We start from the raw sequence: 19,727 nt of genomic DNA on the forward strand, positions 1-19,727 counted from the left end.
CTGATCGTAAGGTCTGCTTATGTGAAAGCAATCCCTGAGAGAAAACCTCAGGCTCCACCACAGGAGCATACAGAGCTGCTTTCAATTACACAAGATGTGCCACGGAGCCTCTCAGAAGCACGTCCTCCACATCGCTAAAAGTGGCGTCGGGTCCATTTTTAGCTCATTTGGCCACAGTTCACAGGATTCTCTGCTCCTCCTGGAGGATTTTAGTGAAATGAGGATACTTTGTCCTGAACTTTTGTTTTTCTTTTAGTGGAGGGAGCAAAAGTGACCGATTTGTTCCTGCAGTCAGACTATTCTAAATACAAGATGTCCAATTGTTTGTTTGTTTGTTTTTTTTGGGGGGGGGGGGGTTATATTCATGGTTCTGTATGATGTCAGAGAGAGCCACAGCTCTCCACAATTCTGGCTCAGAGTACAAAAGTCACACCTACATGCTGTTTAAAATTTCTGCTTATGAGGGGCAGCCAATCAGGATGAACTCACGGGCTACACTAAGGCCCAGCATAAAATAAGCTGAAAGTCAGGACAGTAGCTCCACTTTAATTCAGTCTAATGAACGGCTCTTGTTGAGATAAATCTACAAGGTGCAGGTTAGTTGTACTTTTATCTTGACATTAGATTATTTTTGATGGTGGTTAATGAATGATTTGAAAGCACAATCATCTGAAGTTCAAGCTTTTTTTCTTTTTCTTTAGATTTACTGTGATTCAATCTCACTTTTAAGCCATAATACAAAACAATGGTTATCCAGAAGAAAACATTTATTTGTAAATTTTAATTGTGCGTTCTTAAAAATTTCTAGGTCCAAGTTTCATGACAAACATTTTAATCTTTAGTCATTACTTAATTGGGAGTGACAATAGGTTCAGAAATTAGTACGTACATGAGAGAGACCGATCAGGTTGGAGAGGTGTGGAGACAAAGAGAGGAAAGGCTGAGATGGTTTGGACATGTGCAGGAGGAGCAAGACAACAGCAATTCATGGATATAATGTCAAAGGAGAATTCTAAGGATAGGGATGAGAATAATATGGAAGTTGATGTATTCATTAGTAGATGGTTATCAGAAAAAAACATTGAACGGGTCATATTTTATAAACTTTTATAAATTGTTACTGTAAAAAGCGAGACAGGATGGAAAAGACGGCTACCAAACAGAGCCTTTTCACGAACATGCAGTATCGGGACTGAACAGTGAGCGGCAGCACCGATAAGTCTTGAACCTTCCGACGGCAGACCGGAGGAAGAGGAAGAGCGTAACCTACGGGGTGAACTGGGAGGTGGTGTCCATCTTATTTACACCCGTGAGATTGCTAAATTGTTGATCTGTTGATTTCTTCGGGATTGTTAAAGCTGAAAGCCGGGTAAGTTAGCACTGTTACGCATATCAGTCCGTTGAGCCGTTTGAGCGCAGAGGCAGAAGAGCCACGGCAGACCTCCGCTCCGGGGCCTGGTGTCTTACCAGGCGCCATATTGACGTTCATCTGGTTTTAGCTTAGCATGCTAACGTTACCCGGCACGCAGGACTACAGCATACATGTAAGGCCGGATTTAGCCCATTGATTTGTTATTCATTAGACGTGTTTTTGACAGAAAATCTGCGCTAAATGTGATAAAGCAAGCTTTAAAAGCTACCCTAACGGCAGGGAGAAGGTAATACCTGCTAGCTGGCTTAGCCTTTACAGATCTTGAGCAGCGACTGTTACTGATATACTTTTATGATCTTTTCACAAGAAAAGGTTAATAAATGACTAACAAACAGTCCAGTTGGGCGAAAGTATCGGTTAAATCTGTTATTTAGTGAGTGAACGCTTAGTGTTGCATTCATGGCGTTATCGATAAAACAAGAACTAGCCCATTCTTTTCCAGGGGTTAGCATCAATGCTAATCAGGTGCTCACACCAGATGAACAGCTTATTTTTGTGCCGCGTTAAACCAGACGTAGCTACTGTAAAATGAATCTGTTGAATGTTGGCTTTTTCCCCACTCATAATTTACTGTTTCGTTTTTCAGGTCTTCAGAGATGAGCAGTTCAGAAGAGGTTTCATGGATCTCCTGGTTCTGTGGGCTGCGGGGGAATGAGTTTTTCTGTGAGGTGAGGAACCAAGGTGGATATATTTTTACAACACATGAGTGTCAGGGGTTATTTGTGATTTAAGGCCATGCATAGTTTGGAGACAGAGTAGTGGCAGAGTAGCAGTTTCTAAGATTGTCACGAAAAAGAGCAAGGATGGACAGGGATAGAAATTAGCTAGTACATATCCCCTATATTTTACCCTTATGTTATTTATCTTCTACCAATGTTCCACTGTATAAATACAGGTGGAATTGGTGTGCCTTCGGTTTTAAATGTGCTATATAAATAAAGTTGTATTGTATGAGTATATCAGGGAGGGCTCAGATTGAGTGGTGTGGGAACAAAGTGAGACAGGTGATGCTGAGATGGTTTAGACATACGCGGAGGAGGGATAGTGGATATGCTGGACAAAGGATGTTGAAGATGTAGCTGGCAGGCAGGAGGAAAAGAGGAAGACCACAGAGCAAGTTCGTGGATGTTTTGAAGGAAGACATGCAGAGGGATGGTGTGACTGAGGAAGATGTTAGGGATAGGATGAGATGCAGACTGATGATCCACCTAAAGAAAGCAGCCAGAATGAGAAAATGAAATAACATTTCTGTTACCAAAAGAGGAAAAAATTCACAGTTTTCTTTAGAGTAAAGTGATGAAGACCTTCAAAAAAACTCCTGCTTATCAAGCTACCTGGTGTACAGTTGGGTTTCCTCCCAGCAGTTTCTAAACTGGAGAAAGGCAACATCCTACATGTGCATTTCTGGACTTAGAGTACACATCTTGTGTGTAGATGTGTAATAATTCGCATATTTTGTGCAGAAATGCTAAAATGTGTACAAAAAAAAACCTATGAAAAAGTTAAAAATATCAATAACACAGTAATATTAATAAATTAGCAAAAAACGTCTGGGTCAGTCATTGTAAGGGTTAAACGGTTCCTACTCCTGTCTTGATGGATCCTCAATCACCCAGGTAAGGAAATCCCAGAAAGTGATTTCTGTTCATGTGGAGCATTGTCAGTCGGAGAAATGTTTTGTCACACATCCAGCTTCGTGAAGAAATCGGAGGATCTATTTCAAACTGAACAAGTCATTTTGAGGATTGTTGAAATATTTTTCCTGCTGAAAACGCTACGATCAGATGAGCAGAATCAACTTTCAGGGAGTTCTGTTCTCACTACCTGATTCCTAGTGGATCAAAATGAGTCTGATTTGTGGTTTCTCCAACGACAGGTGGATGAAGACTACATCCAGGACAAATTCAACCTAACTGGGCTCAATGAGCAGGTTCCACACTACCGCCAGGCTCTAGACATGATCCTGGACCTTGAACCAGGTCTGTATGTTGCATTCCTGACTCATTGTTCTCAGTTTTAAGTAAATAAGGTATGTCAGTGTTTGCTTATGTGACACATTTGCCAAACAAGCGAAAGATCCCCAGTTTGATCCCGGAAGGAGACACAAACCCCTCTGGGGTTGTATCACCAATCTGGCATAAAAATCTGCCAAACAAAACATGAGGAGCTGCCTGCTGTGGCGAGTGGAAAGTCGCTTTATTGTTTGTTGTCTGTATGCAGAAGTATTACTGTTTATCACCTCCCATCTGCAGCAGACATCAGGAAGTAAGACTAAAAGAGCTGCGAGTGTTTCACGTCTGTGACATCTCCTGAGCTTTTAATGTGTTCCTTCTGTCATTAACAAATAATGAGAGGGGACATTTGATCTCGGCTTTCTTTTGATTTGAGGTGCTTTGTGCAGGTTTCCTCTTTCTTTTCAAACTTGCTCAGAACATCTTTGTTTTATGCTCTTTTATTGCTGGAGCACCTTTAGAAAACCATCATGTGTCCCAGTCTCTCTGTTTTATTCCCAGTGTTTCCGTTTTCTCTGATAAATTTCTTTTTTTCCAACTGTCAAAAGCGTGAGTAGTTTCCCTGTTTCTGATTTCTTTAGATGAGGAGCTTGAGGACAATCCCAACCAGAGCGACCTGATTGAGCAGGCTGCAGAGATGCTGTACGGCCTCATCCATGCACGCTACATCCTCACTAACCGAGGCATTGCACAGATGGTAGGTGCCAAAAATCCACCAGTTCTGTCTCTACATGTTGTTTGAGTCAGATTTTACTCCACTCGTAGTGGAGTAAAGTGTTAACACTGGAGATGTGAATGTCTCATACATGGTAATCAGGATAGTTGTATTTAAATTATAATCTTGTGTGTGTGTGTGCTTTATGAATATATAAAGCCCTGACTGAAATAATGTCCAGTATGGCAGCAGAGGTGGGTTCATCCCTGAGAAGAAGATAAAAGTGGATATGAAAAGCTGTCTGTCCGAGGGAACGGCATAAAATGGAAAATCTTTCAGAGCCATTGCTTTTTACTGCTGAAAACAAATCATTCAACTGCTTCCTATGGTGCTAATATGGAAAATAAAGACCCTCTTTTCTTTATTCCTTTCCTCCTCCACACTGTCATAACAGCGTATTCTTTCCTGTTTATTAGTCATTATCGTCTACTTTATTTAGGAAAACACGATTAAATGTGTTCAAAATGCAAAATGACAGTATTACACTTTTACGACCGTGTTCGACAAACTGACAACAACAACATGTGCATAGGAAAACAAAACACAAAATTTGCACAGCTCTCCTGTGCAAAGTTCACATGTTTTCATGCTACACCAGTGTGAGAACAGCAATACTGCTAGTCCAGTGTGTTAACTTCCTAGTAGAGGCCATTGTGCTCCATGCAGACAGGTCCTTGTGGTGCAGATGCATCTAAAGCAGACTGTTTCCTGCTGTGGGCTACATGTGAAAAAGCACAACTGTGGAAAATGTTCCAGCCTGAGTCTCTGGAAATCATCAAGATGTTCATGTGGAAAAACTGCTTTATTAAAGTGTATCATGTGCACATTTTGCCTGAATGGTTGTCAGTAGTTCCTGGAGGTTTCTGACTCTAGCTGGGTGAAATTCATTGTAAAGGAGGTGTGATTGCCACGATTACCTGTAGTTTTCCATGTTTGTGTGTAAATACTTACTGAACTGTAAGAAAAACTGGAAAAAGTGTGAAGCCAAATAGAGATGGAGAAGGTTTGCGTTTTTAAGGTAAAAGTTTTTGCTTTTTGAAACATATAGAATAAAGTGCAGCTTTTACTTTGAAGGCAACCCTTCTCCTTTTCCAGTTTGCGTCACGATTTTCACTGTTTCCGTACAACTCGAACTGTAGCAGCATGCTAGCGTGGAAAGTTTTTACCAAATAGATGGGGAATGGATGTTTTTCTTTAGTGACAGATTTGCGTCTCTGGGACTTAAGCAACTGCAATCAGCTAACCACAAAAGGTCGGAGAATACTAATTTTTCCACTCACGATCGGTCTCTAGTTTCTGTGACGAAGCCTGAATCACCTGATCCTATAATGCAACGCATCCAAAATGGCAAACAAGAGTCCATTCAATATTGTTTGCTTGCTTTTTTTAATCTTTAGCACAGTCACCCATTAATCTCAGTCATGTTAAAATTTCCTCAGGTTTTAAATGTTGTTTTCCACACAGCAGGATATGAATTAACCCAGGATTGCAGCGCAGCCTTTAAAAGTTCAGTTTAAAATGAGATGTGGAGCTGCCTTCTGTTCATATATTAACTCTTTATTGGGCTCATTTCTGCTTGCTCAGCTGGAGAAGTATCAGCAGGGAGACTTTGGCTACTGCCCCCGGGTCTATTGTGAGAATCAGCCTATGCTTCCTATTGGTGAGTAAACTGATGTGAATGCCCTCATGCATGCGTTAAACAGTTACCCAAGGATTACCACAAGGTGGCAGACAGCTTTCATGAGTGACTAAAAGTTTGCTCTTCCCTGCTTTGCATGTCTCTCCTCGATGCAGTGAAGTTAGTCAGGAACTCTTCATGCATGTGATATTTAGTTTTTGGGAAATTTGTTTTTGTTTGCTTGTTTGTTTTTAAATCTGTGATTAAAAGGCACAGCAGCTGTATCTGGCTGGCTGTGCCAATCAGTACAAAACAAGTGCTGTTTGTTTTTATTGAATCTAGATTTTCCTGCAGGTGAGGATCATTTTGATCCACAAGGGATTGTTTGCCAATTATCTCGGGTGTCTTGATCTCATACTTAAATGGGTTTCTTCCTCTTCCACACTTCTCACAGGCCTGTCAGACATCCCAGGAGAGGCCATGGTGAAGCTGTACTGCCCCAAATGTATGGATGTCTACACACCCAAGTCCTCCAGGCATCACCACACAGATGGAGCTTATTTTGGCACCGGGTTCCCCCACATGCTGTTCATGGTTCATCCCGAGTACAGGCCCAAGAGGCCTGCCAACCAGTTTGTTCCAAGGTTAGCATTGATATTCAGCTGTAAAGACTCTGAGCACTAAATCCACCTCCTGCTGATGGTTGTAGGCAGATTTGTTGTAAATTTGTAACTGATTATTTTGATTTTGTTTTCATTTTAGTTCTGCTTTTTCTTAGTTTCCACAGTGATATTGGCTTAGCTTCTTTCAGTTTTTAGTGTTTTAAATACATGCTTTATTATTATTATCATTATTCACTTCAGATTTTTCTCAGTGTGAGCAGCTGATTAAGATTTTCTTTCAAAGAACAATAACAGTGCACCAGATTTACTGAACAAAACAAATATCTGTTACTTCTTTCATGTTTATAACTTCACCAGATAAGACAGCATCCACCCTTTTTTCTTTTTCATAATTTTTTCAGTAACTGCTTTGATTCTTTGCTCATACTGAGGCTCGTACTGAGCCTGCTGCCTTGTGTCTCTCATTAGCTTTAGCTTTAGCTGTTTTTCTGTCGTTGGCTCATTAGGCTTGTTGTTCCAACTGTTTCTTTGGTTTGATTTCCCTCATGGTTTACATTACTGAGCTTTTGCCTTCACTCACTTCCATGCTAACAACATATTATCTAGCCTGTGCATGCATAAAACACAGCAGCTCGTTATCGGTCGTATGGGATGCCGTCCCAGACGGACAACACTGGAAATGTATGTTCCTGTTTGTTTCTATAGAAATTAGGTGTGTGTGTGTGTGTGTGTGTGTGTGTGTGTGTGTGTACGGGTTCGTACTATCCTGGTGGGGACCAAAATCTGACTTTTACTATCCTGGTGGGGACTTTCTGCACCGTGGGGACCAAAATCCAGGTCCCCTTGGGGTTGAAAGCAATTTTCACACTCAAAATGCGGTTTTACTGTCAGGGTTACAATTAGGTTATGGTTAGGTTTAGGGTAAGGGTTAGGGTTAGGCATTCATTTTTAATGGTTAGGGTTAGGGTAAGGGGCTAGGGAAAGCATTATGTCAATGGGATGTCCCCACGAGGATAGCAAACCAGACATGTGTGTGTGTGTGTGTGTGTGTGTGTGTGTGTGTGTGTGTGTGTGTGTGTGTGTGGTTAATGCAGAAAAATTTTAGTCTCTCTGTGTTTGTGAATACCTGCTGCATCTCTTGGTAGATTAGCAGCAGATTAGCGTGGTTGTCCACTAATCCTGTGCCTGCCCTTGGAGACCATTGTCTGCATGTTGTACTGTTTACCGTAACCAGGGTGCAGTGTTAAGAAGAATATGTTGTCCCTTCGGCTGCTGTGGAGACTGCAGCCCGTTTCTATGTTCTCGTGCTGCTTTTTGTGATATTTATTTATTTATATTTACTCTGATGTCATTCTCTTTGACATTTAAGCCCATTTGTTAACTGTTTAACCTGTTGGTTAAACCACATACTGTATATATACACACACACACACACACACACACACAGCTGGTTATTTGAGCTATGAAGTCAGGCGGTAACTTTGACTTTGACATGTTTGCTTACTCTTCCTATTTGTGTTACGGTCCTCTGCTCTGCCGCCCGACTTGCTGTGAACGTCACACAGCCTGACTTCAGGGCTCTCATATTGAGTTGTTTTGTTTAAATCCATCAGTTCCTCTAACCAGCTAGCCTAGCGGTGTCAAAAATAAGACCTGTGGGACAGAATTGGCCTAGCAAAGATTCCAATCCGGCCCACTGGACAGCTTTAAAACAAGTGCATAGAATTTTACTTTACTTTACTGTAGAAATTACTTTTGTTTTTCAAAATTGCATTGCATTAAACATGGCATTATTAAAGTTGCATTTTTTTCTTATTTTAAAGAAATGTCAGGGATTAAATATTTAAATGTCCATTTAAGTTCAGAGTGGGCTGTATGTGGCCCACGATGTAAAATAAGTTTGACACTCCTGAGCTAGCCCCTAGTGCTCGAAACTGGACATACATTTCATTTGATTTATCAAAAATCCCCCAAAACAAACAAAACCCCCCCACAAAGAATCCAGCCCTCCGTGTAGCTGCAGTCATGATATCTGAAGCAGTGAGTTGCTTCCAGGCCAGCTTTGCAGTCTATGCATATATAACTGAATTAGGAGTGTTTATAACCCTGGTGGCCGATGATGCGCCTCCACTGTCGCCTTCTGACGTTAGTTCTTGTTCTCCCTGCTGTTGGTCATTAGTCACAAAGTTAATATTTGCACAGGAGAAAAGTATAAATATATATATATTTTTAATTTCAAATGTACTTACATGCACAGGCTGACTATATTGGCAAGGATTGCACATCCTTTCCTGGATCCTGTGTCAATACGCTGTGATGTCTGTTTGTATTACATAGAACACAGTCAGGGTGGTGTGATGTTTGTCATCAAATGTCAGCGCCATCTCCCTTAAAGCAAATGCATGACTGATCAGTCTAAACATCGTCATCATCTTTTTCTTCTTCTTCCTCTTCAGGCTTTATGGGTTCAAGATCCACCCGATGGCCTACCAGCTGCAGCTGCAAGCCGCCTCAAGCTTCAAGAGCCCCGTCAAGGCTATCCGCTAGAGCGCCCAGGACTGAGGGGGGAGAGAGAGAAGCCAGAGAGGAAAGAGTTATTATAGGATGGAGAGGGGTCACCTGCATTTTTCAAAGCTCTTCATGTGCCCCCTCCTCACCCTGAAGAAGACTGTATTATTTTGGTTTAGATTAGGGCAAATGAAAAGATCTTTTCCTTTTTTTTTTTTTCCTTTGAGTGTGAGCGAGAGAAAAAATGCACAGCCATGATCTTAAAGACAAACACACACATTTGGTTTTCCGGACGTTCCTTACCAAACTCCTCCGTGCCAAAAACTGAAGGCGAGCTAAGAGGAAGCCGAACATGGCGGGGGGGCGGGGGCTCTGTTCAATCGCATTGTGAGCACAGAGGAGGGAGTTATGTCGTCGGTGGGTGACACCAGAGTACGATCAGTGTCTTTGTGTATTTGGCACAGTTTGGTAAAGGTGGTGGTGAAACCTTCCGTCATTCGATGCCTCGTCTCCATTTGTCCCACCTAACCCCGATGGAGGCTGGCACTCAGACAGTTTTATTTCCCCCTCCCTTTTTTGATTTGTAAAATTTGGCCCATCGTCGTTAAATTTGCCTTAAAGTAAAGAAACACCCGAGCTGTTTCTGTCCTTTCGAGTGTCTGATTTTTCTCTTTCTTTCCATGGTTAGAGGAGATGAAATAGGTCAAATGAGAGAATTTATGAATCATCAGATAATTGTAACAAGTCGGTGTCTTTTCTCCAGCTGTCTGTGCGTGTGTCAAACAACAACACCCTCCTCTACCCATCGCGTCCTGCAGAAGTAGGTTTGTACTGTCACCCACCCCTCCCTTCTGTGTAGCTTCATCTCTGATACAGAAACAGCCGAATATTCTGGATAGTGTGGAAATTTGCTTTCTGGCAGCGATTAGATGAGAAGATCGATATCGCTCATGCTTTTATGGTAAATATGAAGCAAATACTGGCAGACGGTTAGCTTAAACTCTCAATAAGGAAGCAGGTATCCTGGCTCTGTTCTAGTGGTTACAGATCAGCAACAAAGCTGAGTCCGCTCAGATTATATAAATCCTCATTAAGTGTGCGGTTGTGTGCCAGTTTCAACCCATGTAAAGTCCATGGAGTTCCAGGTTTTCACCACGACGAGCAGTTTGCACCTTAATAAACAGACGTTACTGTGCGAGCTTAAGTTTGTTTCAATCAGAACAAAAACCAGAAGAATAATGACTAGCAGTGTGAAGTGTGACCTCCAGTGTGCTGATACCGGTGTGTTACTTTAAATGAGCTCTTATTCAGGCTTTCAAAAGGGTCAAGTAAAAGACACAACAGTATTTAGATGGTATATATTTTTCAGTTTGCAGGTTTCACGTAATTCCTCTTCAGACTGCTCACCTGTACTGGCATTGAATTATAATGTTACGCTCATTTCATAAAGTCTGAATAAGCCTCATGTACATCTATTAGATTTACACACAACTAAATCAGTGAACAACGGCGCACTTTTTGAACACATTTTGCCACAGAGAGAGTGGTAATAATGCTAAAGGATGTTTGGTTTTTTTTTTTTTTTTTTTCATGCAGAGCTGGTGTATCACAAGGTGCTGATGAGAGGTTTAAAAAGGCCAAATTCTGTTTACATTAACAAACTAGATGCCCATAGGTGGATTTGTTACTGCCAAACAGAGCCAAGCTAGGGATTCGTAGTCTCGGAAGAGCTTAGCTAGTCGTCTCCTCCTGTCTGTAGCTTTAGATTTAACATGAACATGAGATATCAGTCTTCTCATCTCAAACTGCCTGGGCCTCAGAAGTTCAGCTCACTCCACCACAGCACCGTCTTTCTTTTCTTGTTTATGTTTGGGCTCGGAGGCAGGTGGCGTCTCCGAAACAGTGGGGGCACACACTCGGCGGCGCTCCCTCCACTCCCGTCTTATGTTCGTATGACTGCGATAGATTTTTGCTTTTGGATTTCATGATACAAGAGAAACGTATTTATGTGTCCAGATTTTAACTAATTGTTTGTCTGTGTTGTTGTATTCTTTCTGCTACTGTGGACGGGTGAGCAGGATTCAGAATTCTCAATAAACTTCTATTTTCTTTTCATATTCTTCTGTCCTCCTTTTTATTATTATTTAGCACCAAAGTTTTCTGGCCACTCGGAGTCAGTAGAGAGTCCTCTTCTTCATCTTTTCATCCACTTAAAGCAGCCAGATGAAATTATACAATTATGCAGAGTGACTGTAAACTAACTGAATTGTGCTTGATATTGGAGCTAATGAGATGTTTTCCCTCAGTGATGGAGGTAGGGCTGGCTGTCTTGCTTCTGGGTGTGGTTACAGTGCCATTTCACATGACTGAACAACAGCGGCAGTGGTCTAACACAAGCAGAAAACAATTATTTCATGGAAAAAGTCATAAGATCTCAGTCATGCTTCTGTGGTTATTCTTAAATTAACTTTTAGGGACACGGAAAAATCGTATTTGGAGTTAGAAGTGAGTAAAACACATCTTTTAGTTATAAAACATGCAGCATGCACACTCGGGGTAAGTTGAAAAGACACCCAGGACACCTTGAGCCACCATGATATGGTCGTATTTATGTGTGACTCAGTGTTTTTCCCCTCTGCACAGCAGCCGTCTGGCTAAATCAGTGGCAGGGCTGAGCTGTCTTCATTTGACCATAGCATGTAAGATTTTCCAGAGGAGGTTCCTTCATGACTCAGGATAACCTCAAACCACATCCTGGGACCTGCCCTTCGTCTCCTCCTCCTCTTACAACTCAGCCCAGTGAAAAGGAATCTCCTACTTTGTTTTGAAATGCGCTGAGACGTACAGACCCTGGGGGAAAAACAGATTTTTCTGTAACAGTAGTTTGTTTCCCCGGGAGCCAAAAGCAGCCCTGAGACTGTCTCCACAGGAATAATCTGGTTAGTTTAGCTCCTAATACTGTAGTGATGTGAAATATCAAGCCCTTTGCGCTGCCACACCCAGAGTCAACATTGCACCATTTTCATCTGAGGTTTTTTTTTTTTTTTTTTTTTAAATTTGTTTCTTGATGTCACTCTAAAGCAGATCGAGCTGTTAAGAAAAAATGTTCACCGCAGACACTGAGGACACATGCATTTTAACAAAACAAACAAAACCCAGTCTAAATCTGTTACACATTAAAAATGATCTTCCTTTGTTAGAGGATTCACTCTGGAGCTCCATTGCTTGCTGTACTTTGCAAAAATGTCTTGACACCTTTCAGTCCGTGTACCCTTTTATTTATGTTTTTTTTTTTCTTTTCTGGGGGAAATTCAAAGCTACTTCAGGCAGGGATTTGTTTTTATTTACATTATATGTCACTCCTCTATGGCTGTACGCACGTTAAGCTGAAAAAAACATCAGATTTTTCTTTGTTTTATTTTCCGCATAATTGCTGTTACATTGTCATCTGCACTGTTCAAAACACTGCAATAATCCCCATGAACTCTCCAGACAGTGCACATTACTTATTGGGATTTAAGCCAAGTATGACCACCACCACAAAAGCAGAAGTTTTGGCAGTTTGCTGGTTTGTAGCATCCAGGTGTGTTAACAAAATGCCTCAGTGATTTACCAGGAGTGGACCATGCTCCAGTCAGTTCAGTCAGACTGTGCAATGCTCAGAGAAACCAAGAGCTGTGAATATACCAAGAGCCAACAATATACGCTCAAGTATACAGTGGGACGAAATATCGTCCTCCTGGATCAAACGTGCAAACTGTAAAAATAAAAATGAAAAAATTCAAATATACACATATACAACTATACAGAAATAAGATAAACTAAGAATAAGTCACCATGAAGTCCTCTGTATAGCAAAGTATTCTAGAGTCAATTGTGAGGCCATCTGCCTGACAGCTAAAGCTTGGATGAAACTGGATCATGTAATGGGACAATGATTCCAGCACACCAGAACCCTATTTCAGGAAGCAGGGTTAGCTTCCTGAAATAGGGTTTGTTGAACATCCTTTCAATAACAGGCCTAGATAATGAGTTCAACATACCCATGTTGTCTTTCACCTGGATTAACTCATCTTATCAACTCGCTTTGTTAACACAGACTTCCCCCCTCATGTTCACATGAAAGGGTGACATTGGCAGCCAGTCACAGTTATGGATAAGCATACTGGCAACAGAGGTTAGGAAGAGACTGCTAGTGTAGACAAATCAGCAGTATGAGAGGAAAAGAGAAGTACAAAAAAAAGAAAGTCAAAGCTTGACTATAAAGGGCACCTGCAGGCCTGGTTTTTGGGTCTCATTCTGGTTGCAGATGGTGGTGTTTTTGCAGGTATGTGGAAGGTGGAGTTAATGTGTTTAGACTAACTGTTGGAACACATTTAGCAGTCCTCTGTCTGTTATAGTCTGATTCTGGAATTTGTGGATCAGATTTATTTCCCTTGGTAACTGTTTGGCCTCGGGTCCTGATATGTAAGACAAGAGAACTGACAGAGGGCGTGCTTTATTTTTCCAGTAACTGTATGAAGAAATAAATACCAGGGAATTCAAGCTGATACTTGGATGTCTCTCCTCATAATCATCTTGTAATCTCATACACAAACAACATGTCTTCAGTACACAGCAGGAACAAACTGACTGGCCTTGCCTTTCCAACACTTTTGGAATTACCTGTAGCCTCAATAGGAATTGCATCATGTAATAGTTATTTATATAACACCATGTACAAAAAGATGTTAAAACCACCTAAATGTGTATCAAGAACAGTTTCATTTGTGCTTTTGTGTGATAGGTCTCATCTTTGGTGTCATCTTTAGTTTTCAGTCTAGATTTGGAGATGGACAATAAACCCTGATTAGACCACATCATAGTCCTACTGGGGCACATGCCTGCAAGAGTTCACTGTAGGTGTTTAACCATGCAGAATCCCATTGGTGAAAACCAGAACTTTAAAATGAATTGTGATACGAGAACGTTTGGGGGAAGGTAAGGAACCTTCTGCATTCTGTACAATCTATAGATGATCCAATGCAAGTTTTACTGAGGCAGGTAAAGAGTGAATCAAAATAGCCCAGGTGACATAAGAGAAAAGCATGAAGAACAATCTCTATAAAATATTTAGAAATAATAGGACACAGTTTACTAATATTTCTCAGCTGATGAATACAAAAACAACTCAGACCCTTAAAATACAAATCCAAAAACCGCTTCCCATCAGAAGTGACATAAAATGAAATGAATCACATGTGGCAACTAAGAAACCTCTATGAGTGAGGTATGACATGAACCTTGCACACCCGCTGCATTGCTTCAGCTCAGTTCAGTTGAGTCATTTTATAGTGTCTCAACAAACCGTCCACATAAGCAATATTAAAAAACAAACCGTGAGGAGAGCTTATCAAGGTATGGTAAATCCGTCCAGCGTGGCAAACGGCTGCTGTGTAACTACCTTTTCTAAGACCTGTAAAAACACAAAGATGCATTATTTTGAGAAAATCAGCTTGCTTAAAATGTGGTACTCTAAACATCAAGTCTTTCTTCACACAGATGCTTAGATACTCTGCTTTGAAAAGTGATCTGTCACAGATTCAAGGCTGTACCATGTATCCTCCGGGTAACTGAGAGACACTCATGTTACACCCTATTTAGCTGTGCTCTTCAATGAACTGCTGCTTGGAGTGTTTCTTTGTTTGTTCCCTTCAGTGCTCATTCACCTGAAACACCCAGACAAAGGTGTATTTATACATACAATGAAGTGAAGCCCCATGACTACACACAGGTAGTTTCCATTTGTGTAGTTACACATGATTCTAGATGTAAAGGGAGTACTAAAGGCATTTTTGATTATCTGAAACATACTTATTTATTTTTGTTCTTTTTAAACTGGATATTTTGTCTTCTAAATGTCTCTTGCTGCTTCTGCTTTTTGTTCCTGGTTGGCTTCTATCCCACACTCTTGGACGTTCCATTTCCTCTGTTATTTCTCTGGCTGGTTTCTACCACATGCCCGCTTTCCAAATTGCAGGAATTGAGAAACTGTGGGCAAAACAATAGAGGCATTTCACCGGGCTCAAACAACCTCCCTCACACCAAAGCATTTCAAAACCATGACTCTAAAGATGCTGTTTCATAACTCTTTCTCCCCGCAGCGAGAAGGCAAATTTTCCTCTATTTCCTCTGCAGAACAAACCCAAACAACCACACAGACCAAACAAGAAAACAAAACCCAACAAATATGTTGTGAGCGATGTTAAAAAACTGTTAGGAACTTCCTCCACCCAAGACTGCTCATCTGTCACTTTACTGCATGTTTGCAAACAAGCAAACAGAAATATGTTGGAGAAAAATTCTGGGCAAGACGAGACCTGCTTGAATAACACAACCATTCAAAGTTTGAACTACAGTCAAGTTGTTTCATCACCGCGTCCATGCCAGCAGCATGAGAAGCATGCCAGTGTGTGTGAAATAAGGAGTAAAATACAAATATATTATTTCTGTGTCAAAACAGAGGTACTATTATTCAGGCTGGCCTGAAGTAACTTCCTTCAGGTGATTCAGTGAGACAGGTCAGTTAAGATTTTGTTAATTTCAGGAAGACAAAGCTGCCCTTATTTCTAATTTCACTGCAAACTTTCAGTACAGACCAAAGAAAGTCTTGAGACTGAGGACAATAACTTCTCTTGCTTTTTTATGCATGTAAGTCAGTAAGTAAGATGGGAGCAAAGCAAGAATGGCCTTATAAATCAGAATGAACCAGTGACTTAGTCAACTCAGACCCGAGCATGCAGCATGCTATTGTGGGTAAGAGCTTTAAGGTTTGTAATAAATCTTGGTGCTCAATAATAGACAGTATCCTTTATACGTAAGCACAACAAAGATGTATCGATATAAAAGTGGACAACAGAAGATTAGAACAACACGATCTGATGAGTCTTGATTTCTATTGTAACACTCGGAATGTAAGGAACAGAATTTGACATCCATACTATCAGACTGACGGTGGTGTAATGCTGTACAGGATTTTTTTTTTTTAAACTGGTTTCCTGAACATGACAATAAGTTCCCTGCACACAAATGATTTCCACAATTTTAAGCCAATAGAGCACCTTTGGGATGTGCAGCAACAGGAGATTCACATCATGGATATGCAAAAAGCAAATCTGCAGCAACTGCGTGATGATGTCATGTGAAAATGGACTAAAATCTCTGACTAATATTTCCAGGGCTGCGTTGAATCTGTGCCATGTAGAACAGAAGCAGCTCTGAAGGCAAAAATGGGTCCAACCTGGTAATAGCAAGTTGTACCTGATCAGTTGCCCAGTGAGTATATATTTATGCTAACTATCTCTGCTGTGATGGTAAACGGCCTGTATTTGTATAGCGCTTTACTTAGTCCCTATGGACCCCAAAGCACTTTACACTACATTCACTCATCCACACACTGGTGATGGCAAGCTACATTGTAGCCACAGGTGCCCAGGGGTGCACTGACAGAGGCGAGGCTGCCGGACACTGGCGCCACCGGGTCCTCTGACCACCACCAGTATGGGTGAAGTGTCTTGCCCAAGGACACAACGACCGAGACTGTCGGAGCCGGGGCTCGAACTGGCAACCTTGCGGTTACAAGACAAACTGCCAACTCTTGAGCCACGATCGCCCCCATGAACGAAAGGCTCCGTAGTTTCGATATTAGCTCTGAGAACATCATCTTATGTGTGTGTAGACATAAAACCCCAATCTTCATGCAGATTAGCTGTGGGCTATAACCCATGTAACCCAGTTAGGCTGGTTCTCTCTCTCCTGGGAAATGTCCCCAAGTCAAACGCTCTAACCAAACAGCACACACACAAAAAACAAAACAAAAAAAACACGATAAATAAACACACACAACCCACAAGCTCAAACGAACCACATGCCATACAACTTTATTATTATTAATTTTGTTGGCAGTTAGCAAACAACAAAAGTTCACATTGCTATACTTAGAGAGAGTAAGAGAGTCTCCATAAGACAAAACCCACCACACTAGAGAACCATTCAATCACTGCTAATAGCTTACACCTGCCCAGGTATCCCCACAAACCAGTTTAGTGCAGAAACCCAAACCAAGGTCCATGAAGTGCCACATCATAACTGAGCTCTGAGGGATTTTCGAGGACTAGCACTTATTGGAAACAAGCCAGAGCAGCCATCCAGTGCACATCAGACTTGCCTAAAAAAATGGTTGCATGGCGTGGGTCATTATAGGAGAAAATTCTGCAAGCCTATTTACCAATGTTTATGTACTGACTACTGATAAAGCCTGGCAGAAAAGTGGAAGCTGAAAGCTAGAAAACAGTTTTACTTCAACTTTTTCAACATTTTAACATGAGGGTCTGTGGGGACTTCTTGGGGAAGTTTGCTCTCTTCAAGAAGGAACATCAGTTTTTTTGCACTTCTGCATTGGCTCTGGAGGTTGCTGCTTGCCATCACCTACCTGTTGAAAAATAGCTAAAAGCTCCCCAACAAGTTGTTAACAGAGACGTATACTTATGTTTTCAGCAATGGATATGAGAGATCTTAATCAAAGCATGAAAAGTAGCTCTGTGTCCCTTTCTCCATTACATGGGAAAGCTGAAATAAACCCTTAAAAAAATCAAGTATCAGTTCTTTTTCTTTTTGCTCCCACCTGTTTGTCAGGTGAGGCTAAATATCCCTCAGTTTGTTGTGTGTCACTAAAGTGTAACCCTCATCCGGTTGTGGGAAATAACAGTGTCATATTACTAGAGAGATGTTGACGCTTTAACTGGGCCTTCACCAGAAGACCTCTCATTAAGTTCTTTTAAGGTGTCAGCCAGCTCAAAGGGATTTTGCCCTCCCAGAGATTGTTATGTTAATTATTTTCTGGAATTTGAACACGTAAGATTATGAAGTAATTGTGAAATAACAGGTCTGCTCATTAGAAGGAAAGTAATATTTCAATGAGAAGCTGACACAGACATGTAACATTATACCGTGTCCTCCTTACGAACGTCAGTACTGTATCTTATAACACCGCACGAGAGAGCAGAAATCCACTCTCATTCAGTGATTTTGTATTTCAGTAACAAAGAAAAACCGAAAAAATCTGCTGTGTCACAACACCTGAGATCCCTCTAAACCAGGGACGGGCAATTCATTTTCCCATGACGCAACATGAGAAACTAGGATTGTTGTGACGGACCAACAGAAACTGAACCAATAAGATTATAAAGAGATGAAAATTAATACTGAGCAGAACTGAGTTTATTTATTCTTAGTTATTAGGGAAAGTATGATTTTAATGATCCTATATGGTAGTCTTTGTGTTGGGACTTTTGTAAACTCCTCAAAATACAGGGCAGTGTCCTTTTGAATATGAACATCACAACTTTATTTTACTACCAGGTCTCACTCATCCAGTGACTTTTTAAATTTAATTTTTAGGAATAATAAAGCAAACATCTTTTGATTTCCCTCAACTTTGTTAACTGTAACATATAATAAGTGTCTAAAGATGAGGCCACTTAAACTCATAAAATGACCAAAAATACATAATGTGTCCACTTATGTATTTTTGGTGGTTTTTGGTGACATTTAGTAATTTATTGGACTAAAAATGGCATAAATGTTGCAAATGTAGCGACAATAAATCACCTGTGTAGACATAAATAGCTTAGATGTTATAAACACATGGAGACACAGTGTGTCTAGGTTTCAGTAGCCACAGATCAGCAGATCTATTACCACTTATGTTGATACATTGTATCTACACAACTGGCAACTAATGAGCATCACAGAAACATTATAAACCCAGGTAGAAACACTGTAATATATCAAAATATAAGCAAATAGGGTAACCAGAGCCCAACAAGCTACATGTGGGTCCGACTGTTTGTTTCTGTGGAACTATATCGAGGTCTGAAATGATATAAGATATAGAACTTTAAGAACAGTTATTCGAGTGAAAGGTTTGGCATTGATCACATGAGGAACAATTATTCTGTATTTTATACAAATAATATTTTCCAACATCTTTACAAGAAACTCACATTTAAAGGTTTGTGTCCAAGCTGAAAATAAACTCACTTTTAATCCATCTGGTTTCTTTTTCCAAGTGAGGAAACATTTGCTTTATGCAACTGTTTTTTTTTTTATACCTTTACTGGATTACCATGATCTGCTTTTTATGAATGCACGTGCCCAGTACCTAAAGATGTTGGATACTATCTAACATTGTGCTCTATGTTTTATTACTGGCTGTGGAAATCATGTACATCACTCTGCCTTGTGAACACTTGTCTGTACGGAATATTGCATTTGTTTTTTTACTTGTTATGTGTTATATTTGTTATAACTTTTTCTACCTTGTTGGTCACATCTCTCTTGGAAATGAGATTTAAAGCTCAATGAGACGTTTTACCTGGATAAATAAAGGATAATAAAAACTTGAAGTGTATGTTTTCCAGTGTTCTCGTGTGATAGTCTTTGTACACTTTTGTGCATCTTTTATACCACAAAAAACTGTTAAAACTGTCATTTCATTGATTTTGTGTCTGATAATCATCTGTGGTATTAATGGGGAAGTATCCAAAAATCCTCACTTTGTGTGTTTATATGACTGGGAAAGTGGAAAACCTGGTCAATATCGTCACCAACAAATGAGCTACGAGCCAAACAAACTCAACATTTCCCAGCTTTCCCGTATTTATAACTTCCTGCTTTCAGGTAATCATGGTGGATGTTCAGAATGAGCTCCTCTGATTGGGTAACGGTGACGTTTGGTAAGGAGGGGAGGATTATAAATGCAGCGATGGCGGAAAAATTT

The 19,727-nt window shown here is 40.6% G+C and overlaps 1 protein-coding gene across 1 annotated transcript; it reads left to right on the top strand.

Moving 5' to 3' along the window:
* The first annotated feature begins 1,239 nt into the window (after positions 1–1,239).
* csnk2b (casein kinase 2, beta polypeptide) lies at positions 1,240–11,023 on the top strand. Its single transcript, XM_065470588.1, has 7 exons — positions 1,240–1,369; positions 2,019–2,100; positions 3,309–3,411; positions 4,026–4,141; positions 5,744–5,819; positions 6,232–6,421; positions 8,857–11,023. Exons 2-7 carry the CDS (start codon positions 2,029–2,031, stop codon positions 8,945–8,947), a joined length of 648 nt encoding a protein of 215 aa, XP_065326660.1. The 5' UTR covers positions 1,240–1,369; positions 2,019–2,028; the 3' UTR covers positions 8,948–11,023.
* Positions 11,024–19,727: the final 8,704 nt, after the last annotated feature.

This window comes from Pelmatolapia mariae, linkage group LG22 (assembly GCF_036321145.2).
Source record: "Pelmatolapia mariae isolate MD_Pm_ZW linkage group LG22, Pm_UMD_F_2, whole genome shotgun sequence".
NCBI lineage: Eukaryota > Metazoa > Chordata > Actinopteri > Cichliformes > Cichlidae > Pelmatolapia > Pelmatolapia mariae.